This window comes from Podarcis muralis, chromosome 3, assembly GCF_964188315.1.
Source record: "Podarcis muralis chromosome 3, rPodMur119.hap1.1, whole genome shotgun sequence".
Lineage (NCBI taxonomy): Eukaryota > Metazoa > Chordata > Lepidosauria > Squamata > Lacertidae > Podarcis > Podarcis muralis.
The window spans coordinates 95,810,524-95,820,622 of NC_135657.1; the positions used below are offsets into that span (position 1 = coordinate 95,810,524).

A 10,099-nucleotide genomic window follows, 5' to 3' on the forward strand; every position below is an offset into this window, starting at 1 on the left:
GTTAATTTAACAGCTTAACCAGTGATTTTCTTCCTGATTGCTTTAATATTTTAGCAGATCACTGGAATGTTACTGGGGTAAGGAACCTTTCTTTTCAAAAGCGGTGGGGAGGCAAACAGTGTGCTTGTGGATTTGTTCCCTCAGCTGAAACAAATGGGGAAACCCGAATCTTCAGCAACATGAGCAAGAGTGCTGTGTTCAAGGAAGAATGCACAGAAATATCCATAGTGAAGTGTAGGGTACATTTTTTTGACACAGTCCATCATCTGCCAAGGGCAACCTATGTTCATATAAAGCTCCGGTTCACAGCCTGAATGCAAATCTACACTTTATATATTTCTTTATATGCAAGGTTGCTTAATCTAACTACAGTGGTACCTTGGTTTATGAACTTAATCCATTCTGGAAGTCTGTTCTTAAACCAAAGCATTCTTAAACCAAGGCATGCTTTCCCATAGCAGCGGGGGACTCAATTTACACTCAACAGGAAGTGGAACATGTTCTGCTTCCAAGGCAAAGTTCACAAACCGAAACACCTACTTCTGGGTTTGCAGCATTCTTAATCCAAGTTGTTCATAAACTAAGCTGTTCTTAAACCAAAGTACCACTGTATATCTTAATACCGAGCTGCCAGATTCAATATACATGTAACATTAAAGCACTTACTGGGGCTCCCCAAAGATGGTTCAGGGTTTAAATGATACTGCACATTCCCACAAACATCTACAGCCAACAGATGCATCCATAATGGGCTAAACAGCAAACATTTATCCTTAATCACAACTATATTTTTCAAATGAGCTTGTAAAAATTCCAAGGATTCTCAAATGAAGCAAACCCAGAGAGTTTCAGTGTGAAACTAAGTGAGTATGGAAGCCCAAGGAAAAACAAGGGAGGCCAGCTTGTTTTGCATTACAAGGGGGAGAGTCAACATAATTATACCTCTTGCTGTAAGATTTACCTGTTCTGGCAAGCTCCGGTGATATGTCTGTATTTCCTGGTCATACAATTGTCTAGGCATTTTGGTGGCAGCATGTAAGGCAGACATCCAGATACATTGGTAATCATCATGAGAACATCAGCAGGTAACACATCTGGAAATTAAAAACACGGCTTCACTCTTTGTGCACAGCATTTGACTACCATTCATTATCTGTGGAATGCTCTCCCCAGCAATACCTGCCTGACACCTTCTTTGACATATTTTCGTTGCCACAGAAAATCTAATCTTGACTTCCGGGTTAGCGCCATCAATTAATGGCGGATTCCCTCCGAGCTCCAGAGGGAATCGGCTCCGTAGGAGTTGGGTCTGGCCGCTGCGGCGACGCGGGGACCCCTAGAAATCACAAGCGCTGCAGCCTGTGAACTTGGTGACTTGGCGGGCACCGTTTGTGCCCCCGACCCGCGAAGGAGCCTTTTTAAAGGCTACGGAACGGGGGGCGGGGTGAGTGGCGCGGTGCTGAGAGTCGACTGCTCCTCCTGCGGAGTGAAGCCGCGTGCCATGGTCGGAGAGCACTGACTTCTTCTTTTGAACAATTGGACTTTAAAAGCAACAACCCATAATTGGAAAATTGGATTTGCAAGGAAAAAAACTTGTTTGAATTAGGCACGACCGGGGAAGGCGCAAAAAGGAAGTCCGTCTCCACGTCCTGTAAATAATTTAAAGCAAGGACTAACCAACTAAGGTCGAGAGAACGTCTTCTTCTCTATTGAGTAAAAGACATTAATTTCACGATTTGGCAATATAAGTAATTTTACTGGAGGATAAGAGCTAGTTTTGAGAGCTGAAGTGTTAACCCCCCCCCCCCCGGACCCGGGAGTGATCCGTGAGAGAGCCTGTTGAAAAGGTATTGAAGAGTTTGACAGCTGTCAAACTAGCTGTCAAGACTGAAAAAGAGAACTTTGTTTCTGCTGCTTCTGCTGGCTATATTTGTTACAATTTGATTATACTTTGTTGAAAATAAGGAAGAACTGTTACAAACTAATTTGATTTTTGGATTTGAACTGGAAGGAATACTAAGTAACCAAAATCCCTCTAGAGGGGGTTTTGGGACATTACAAGAATGGCTGAAGGAGGAAAAATTCAAGCTAAAGTGGACAGAGTTTTTCTTCTCTTGGGAAAGTTACAAGGCCAAATTGATGTTTTGGCTACCAATGTGGCAGCTCTGGACTTAACAGTAAACAAATTCATTGAATTTGATAAGGACTTGACTCAGGAAGCCCATGCAGCTGGACAAGAAGAGAAACTTGAGAGATTTGAGAGTGTGGAAAAAGAGACATATGTTGTTTCTGAAGAAAAGGAAGGAGGAGATGTAATGTGGCAAATGACAAAGGAGAGCCAGAGGCCTGACATGATGGCTGCAAAGCAAAATAAGTACTGGATGATGAAAATCTGGTCTGAATTGGAGATTGAAGAATGGAGAGATCCCCTTATGTGGAGATCTGAAGACCTATGGATTACAAATTTGATCAAGGTGGAAGTTGGAGCTTTTGGGACATTTGGACTTAAAAGGAGTAAGAAACAAGATTCGGGCTCCACTTTTAAGTATGGAGGTCTGGCTGGAAGAAACATGGACCCTATTGGGATAGAACTTCTCCGAGATCGGGTGTTTAACACTAAGGACTATCAAAAAAACCGGCAGAAAGGAACTGTGAGAGAATTAAGAGCCTCGGACGTGAGGTTTCCAGGCTGATAGTAGACTAAGACTGATGGACATTTGTTGGGGATCAAAACCAGGAAAGGGTGGGGTGGGGTCTGGGAATCCAAAGGGTGTACAATTATATTTTGTTTTCCTTTTTATTCTGTTTTGCTATTGGTATGAAAATTGGGGAATTCGTGGAAGGGGAATTTGGGTCGACCTTAGAAAAAGGTTTTAAGAATGAGTACTGATGTACAAATATTGATGTTTATAAGTTTACATTGGTTTCTCTAAAATGAATTAAATTTAAACAGGTCAAGAATTGGGGACAAGAACTTGTTGAACTAATAATGTGAATTGGAATACAAGAAGGGGAGGTGTGGGGAAGTCTGGGAAATATGTTATTGAAAATAAGGATGTAAACTTTATGTGTTTTTAACATTTTTGTTTTTTCTTTTTTGATTTTTTCTTTTTAATGTAATAAGGTGAAAATTTCAATAAAATATCTTTAAAAAATATAGAAATAAATAAATTAAAATCAATCAATCAAAAAAGAAAAAAGAAAAAAAAAGAAAATCTAATCTTTTCCCCCAATGTTTTTGATAGACTACATTGTTTTGTTGCTAGTATGCTGCCTAAACTTCCTGTGTCTGTTTTGGAAGTTGTTTTATTCTCTTTTTAATGGTAGAATATTAATGTTTTTAAATGTTGTCTCTCGAAAGGCTTTGGGTAACAACTCAAATTAATAATACTGCAATTACTGGTGCAGCACCATTCAAAATACTGATGCAAGAATCACAGTACACACCCACCCACAGAGTTTGAATGCCAGTTGCATACTTGCAATAAAATGCAAATATTTTTCTTAAGTGCTTATTGGTTTTTTTTAAAATGTCCAGAAACATTAGTAAACTGAATACTCAAGCCAAACAAAAATAAACATTTTAAAGCATTCCTGAGATGAACTTCGCATCAGGATCTCAGACATTGATACAAGTGTTCTTTGTTATTTGGAGTATCTGAATTTCTTCCCCGAAGCACAAAAAGCGGCCTCTTTTCAATTGTGTTCAATTGTGTGCACAGCCCAGATATGAATTTAAGTTCTACCTGCAGCAAAATAAGACTAGAATGAAGTCGATACTGCTTTAATCTAAGAAGCACAACCCTTAAGCAGCCACAAGGGATCCTTGTGAGCATCTGCCTGTGCTTACCGCTTGGAAGCAATGAACGTTGATGCTTCTGGTGAAGTTTTCCTTTCAAAACCTGCATCGAAGCTTCCATGCTTTCGGCCGCTTGAGAGATAGCTTGAGTCTCTTGATATGAATATTTGGAAAATGCCAAAAACTGTGAAGGAGCCATTGTATCATGTCTTTCTAGAAGCCTACACAAGAAAGAAATAATGGTGATTAAAAAAAACCTTTAATTATGCTGTCATCTCTTAGGATTTTCATGGGTGCGCTTAGATCATTGTTTATCAGCTTCTCTTTGTGGGTCTTTTAAATACAATTTTTTCTCTCTGTTCAAGCACATTCCTGGCCTTTTAGATTCAAGAGTTCTATTTCTACTTCAGTCTGTGCTTCCTATCATAGACTGCAAAAGCTGTTCATGGTATATTTATTGTATGCATTTATTATACTCTGTTTAACATACATAAACCTAGAACTCACAAACGGTGGACAATGTTTTAATTTGCTGGAAGCCACCAAGAGTAGCTGGGGCAACCCAGTGAGATGGACGACAAAACAAATCTATTATTATTATTATTATTATTATTAAATCCATAATTTGGTTCATTTTATTAGATCTGAGAGCAGTTAGATATGCGAGACACTGGACAGTACATAGAAACAGTCTTTCTAGAGGGATTTTTGTGCCAGTAATGATTGGCAGTGTTAATGTTAATTGTAAACAAATAAGTGTGTGTTCAACACCTGGTATATGGCGGCGGGGGGGGGGGAGACCCTGTAAAAATAATACAGTCTGAAAGGAAGAAAAACTACAAAAGAAATCTATTTCTCTCTTAGGATTCAAGTTCAAGCTGAGGTCACAAATGAAACTTGTTCACTCAGCGCAAGTTCTTCCAAAACTTAGTTCATTAAATCAGCAAACATAACCCTGAAATCCTTTCTATGGAATGATTAAGAGCTTCCCAATCTGAAACTGGATGAGAAACTGCCTCTTCAACCCAGGAGTGCTTTTTCATCCTCAAGGGCAGTGCTGAAACTCATTTGTATTGTACTGCCTCTTGCTTCAGTTATTTGCGAGCTAAACATTTGGGTTTTCACAGTGCGGTGCACCCTGTTACTTTCTGAAGATCAAATCTGAAATATGCACTTTCTCCTTCCTTCATTGTTTCCCACTCTGCCGCCCCCCGCCCTTTCATAGTTTGAAAGTTCTTGGTCTCAATGCACCACTGATGCTTCAAAATCAAGGATTATTAAACTTTGGTAAAGAACACCACTTCAGGGCACGAATTAACATTGTTCAGCATGCTCTCCCCAAACATTGCTGAGAATTTGGAACACACTCTCAGGTTACAAAATTAATGATTTGTAGATTACTTAAAACAGTGCAAATTTCTGTTTTCATTCACGTAATTTAGTAATTTAGAGAATGTTTTTTGCTCCCACACAGCTACGATATTAAGTTTACACCTGTACATACATCTGTTAGAAAAATTTTAAGGTGCATACACATAGCAGACACACTCTCCACAGAAAACCAACCCTTCACCCTTCAAATTTCAGGAAATATTCCTTGAGAAAATTACGCATTATTTTAGCACACAGAACAATCCCAAACAGTGGCATAGCGTGGGGGGTGCAGGGGGGGCCGGCCGCACCGGGCGCAACATCGGGGGGGGGGGCGCGGAAGAGACTCGAGTGCTAAAATCCACGGGTTAGGGGGCGCAAATTACTTGCCTTGCCCCAGGTGCTGACAACCCACGCTACGCCACTGATCCCAAAAGCAATCTTGGCCCTTCTAATTACTCAAGTATTTCCTCTGCAGAAGGAAATATCTTGGAGAAACCTTTCCCAGTAGTTCTTTTCACTTACAAATCCTGTCTTAAGGGCATATTTTGTGTATGAATAAGGTACGCCTGCAAGAACTAAAGTATTTACCATCTCAAAAGAATGGCCAGGCTACTCAGGTAATGCAATCAGCAAAACATTATTGGGTACCTTGACAGACAGGAGAGAGCCACTCTCAAATTTTTGTTGTAGACCACCTACTATCTCAATGGATCATCACCTTGTTGTGGTGAGTAGGTTTGCATGTTCCTATGACCCTTGTGAGGAATGCAGGTGGCGCTGTGGTCTAAACCACTGAGCCTAGGCCTTGCCAATTGGAAGGTTGGCTGTTTGAATCCCCGTGACGAAGTGAGCTCCTGTTGCTCGATCCCAGCTCCTGCCAGCCTAGCAGTTTGAAAGCACGTCAAAGTGCAAGTAGATAAATAGGTACCGCTCCAGTGGGAAGGTAAATGGCGTTTCCATGCGCTGCTCTGGTTTTGCCCGAAGCGGCTTAGTCATACTGGCCACATGACCCGGAAAAACTGTCTGCAGACAAATGTTGGCTCCCTCAGCCAGTAAAGCGAGATGAGTGCTGCAACCCCAGAGTCTTTTGCGGCTGGACTTAACTGTCAAGGGGTCCTTTACCTTTACCTTTTATGACCCTTGTCATAAAAGGGGCTTGTACAATTTTGTTCTGCGTCTGTCTTACCTCCATGCAAGGAGGGGAGACTCTGTTGCAACAGAAAAATAAAGATCTGTCTTGCTTTTCACTGGAGCTTGCCTCTATCCATTCTTCTCTGACTGATCATGTACTGAGGGGACCCAGAGTCCCTTGGGGAGCTGGGCAGCAAAAGCCCACCCCCAATTTTTCTATACCTCCTCTGAGTGTACAAATAATACGTTGATCCCATTTATTTATATATTGCCTTTAAACCCTGCTTTTCTTCCAGGCATCTCAGTTGGCATGTGTGGTTCTCAACTCTTTTATCCTCACAACAATCCTATGGGATAGGCTAGGCTAAGAAACAGGGACTGGCCCAAGATCATCCAATGAGCTTTAGGCTTTGTACCTGGGTTTTCTCCAGCTCTCCTCTGGAACCCCAACCACAACACAGTTTAATAGTTTGTTATAAGTTATGTGGGCCTTGTTTTGCTGCAAGTTGCAGTTACAAAGTTGGAAGAAGAATTAGAATACTTAACAGAATTTCTTGCCACGAGCATAGATTCTAATCATCCATAAGTTGCTCATTTTCTACCACCCTTGTGGTTTCTGTGCCTGCATGATCTGGAATCAGTGCTTTAATCAGTATAAATCTTTTCCTCCACTTTAAGCCTATTATTGTAATCCAGAGTCCCATATGTAAATTATGATGTGCAGAAGGCTTTTTTATTATTATTATTCTGTCCTGTCTTGATGCAATTGTAAGGTGAATGTAGACAGGAAATTCTGTAAGCAGGACCTGCAAGAGATCACTGAGCAAGGCCAGGTATGAGGTTGCTATCTCACCTTTCTCTTCTTCTGGTTGTTTCTTCACCTTGGATGGAAGTGGTTTCCTGCAGAGTTCTCCTAATTCCATGCTCTTTTGCTTTTCCTATACATGTTTAAAAGAGAGTCACCACAGGACCAAAACATAATTTGACATAATTTGTAATAGCAATACACAAAAGCATGCAACATGCCATAAATGGGACAGAGAAGACATCGCCTCTCTTCATTTGAGCTATACGACATGCAGGCTCACTTTTGTGAGCTACATCAGGGAACAATGCCTCTTCTGCTTTCCCTTCATGAGGTCATCACCAAAATACAGTACAATGCCCCATTTCAAAATTTACACTGGTTACTGTCAGCAGAGATAACACCAGCAGCAGCTTCCTCCCATTAGTTTGTGGGCGGCCCACCTTTTCTGTAGTGGCTCCCCATTTGCGTGTTTAGACCTTTAAACCTCCCCTTTAAATAAATTCAGACGAGACTCAAATTTTGGTTTGGTTTTTGGCAGAATTTAGGCCACAACTTTATTGATTACAGGAAAGTGAGTGGTTGCATAGGCTCTGGTTCGACTAGCTCCCTGCACCGTTGCAGGTAGCACCAGGGACGCGGACTTATAAAAAATATTGGGGGGGCCCGGGAAAGCTCATGAATAATAAATAAGCTCATGAATATGCAAATAAAGTGGCGCCGCCTCCTCGTGAGCGAATAGGGGAGAGCGTGCTGCGCCTAGCCCCATGGAGTCGGCGCCTATGAGAGAGCCAGAGAGAGAGAGAGAGAGAGAGAGAGCCCGAGAGAGAGCGAGAGAGCGCAGCCAAGCCCCCTTCACCGCCTGCCCCCCCCGCCAGCCCCCTCTCCCCTCCTCCCTAGGCGGCAGCTCCGCCATGACCACAAACGGCGGCGGCAGCAGCAGCAGCCGCGCGCGGCCCGGGCTCCCCTCGCCGGCCGCGGGAGCCAAGGCGCGCGATAATTTGCTTAAATTATTCAGCGGCGCCCGGCAGAGCAGCCCTCTCGGCCACGGCAGCCCGGCTCTCCCAGCCCCCGGGGGCCGCCCTCCTCCCTCGCGCAACCGCAGCGTTCCCGCCCGGGGAGGCGGCGCCCCCAGGAGAGGCGGCAGCAGCAGCCGCGCGCGGCCCAGGCTCCCCTCGCCGGCCGCGGGAGCCAAGGCGCGCGATAATTTTTTAAATTATTGGGGGGGCGGAGCCCCCCCAATAAAATTTTTGAGGGGGCTCGGGCCCCCTCAGGCCCCATGGGGTCGGCGCCTATGGGTAGCACTGACCCAGGGCACCAGCAGAGGTCAGCCTAGGGTGAACACCTGGATAAGTGGAAAGTCAGGAACAGGCTATCTCCACCACCCCAATCTCCCCCTGGACTCAGGCACGGGCACAACCCTCTCTCGGGGTTGACCAAACCATTGAGTCCCTGGATTCCTTTAACGGAATACCCTTCACATAGGGATGGCGAGAGTGTTCTCCCATCCCTATCACCTGAACCAGAGCCTATCCACAACCTTACAAGTTGTGACAATTTGCTACGTGGCAGGCGAAACCCAAATGACACCAGCCAATCAGCCAAGTGGGGAAAATTCCTGCTGTCAATGACAGATGACACATGACGGCATAGCAAGGTCAAGCGCACAAGCCCTAAAAGTAGGGAGAGGTGGGTGGGTGTTCTAAATGCAAGTGCCAAAAGAGGAAGCTCTGGGTCATGTGCATGGGCATAAATAGGTCCCTTGATCCATTTAGCTTGTGTCCCATTGGCCTGATCAAACCCAGCATCAAGGAACCTACCAAGTGGGTGTTGTGGCTACCCAATCATACCTACCCAACACAGGGTTAGGATGCCAGGTCTCACCGCAACACGTGCCCTCTTTAAGGGAGGACCCAATTTGTGGAATGCGCTCTCCAGGGAAGTTCACATGGAGCCTTCATTATATATTTTTAGGCACTAAGCAAAAATGTTCTTCTGCAACCAGGCCTTTGGCTGATTAGTACCTTACAGATTGGGGTGGTGTGTATTTTTGTTTTTGTTTTTGCTGGATACAGCAGGGACTTTTGCAGCAATGGAAACTCCCTGACAGCAGAGCCAGCAATGAGGATCTAGGGCAGGTACCCCCAACCTTTGGCCCTCCAGATGTTTTGGGCTACAATTCCCATCACCCCTGACCACTGGTCCTGATAGCTAGGGATCATAGGAGTTGTAGGCCAAAACATCTGGAGGGCCAAAGGTTGGGGGTGCCTGATCTAGGGTTTGGAACGTTTTGTAAGACTCCTAACTGCTGCAACTAGTGGACCACATCAATACACAATTAGGAATGGGACCCTGGTGTTAAGGCTTTCTAAAGATGGAAGTAATAAATGAAGTGTGAATTCCAAAAAAATAGCATGCCATGAGATACAATATAATTTAAAACTACACATTCAGAACTTTATGGGGACAGAAAAGGTGAATGACTTTTCTTTACCCCAAACAGGGGAATAAAATCCTATAAAAATTCTCAATAAAGTAAACCAAGCGGTTTTTTAAAAAAAACAATATTAGGGTTCCCCCCTCCAAATACATCAAATGATACTTAGGGCATTATGTGTGCCCCTCTTCCCCCTGTATTGTAAAGAATGTTTTCATTTTTACTTACTGAATAAGTCATTCCTGCCCCATTGGACCAAAGCAAGGAAAACAGCCACACTGACCATTGTTATTAAAATTATGAAGAAAATGAATACTCTCATCTGAAAAATAATGAAAGCAGTACAGTGAATGAAACTAGGATTACAGTTTATAAAAGCAGCATATACAGTACATTAGTTTTCTAGCTGTGCACAATTTGATCCTATTTCAGTCTCTTTAAAGATTCAAGTAATCAGAAGTTTAACCTTCACCATCCAAATCTATGTAAAAATAAATAAAATGAGATACAAAAGTTGAAACAAACTGATTAAAGGTTTTCTTACAATCAAGTG

The 10,099-nt window shown here is 43.2% G+C and overlaps 1 protein-coding gene across 2 annotated transcripts in view; it reads right to left on the reverse strand.

Annotated features, from left to right (window-relative positions):
- TPO (thyroid peroxidase) overlaps positions 1–9,868 on the reverse strand; it is a 48,289-nt gene extending 38,421 nt beyond the window's left edge. For both annotated transcript variants that reach the window (XM_028722425.2, XM_077926379.1), the window contains exons 1-4: positions 9,775–9,868; positions 7,158–7,242; positions 3,851–4,020; positions 962–1,094 (exon numbers count right to left, since the gene is read on the reverse strand). In XM_028722425.2, coding sequence (XP_028578258.2) covers positions 962–1,094; positions 3,851–4,020; positions 7,158–7,242; positions 9,775–9,868 — 482 coding nt within the window. The remainder of the gene's footprint in view (positions 1–961; positions 1,095–3,850; positions 4,021–7,157; positions 7,243–9,774) is intronic.
- Positions 9,869–10,099: the final 231 nt, after the last annotated feature.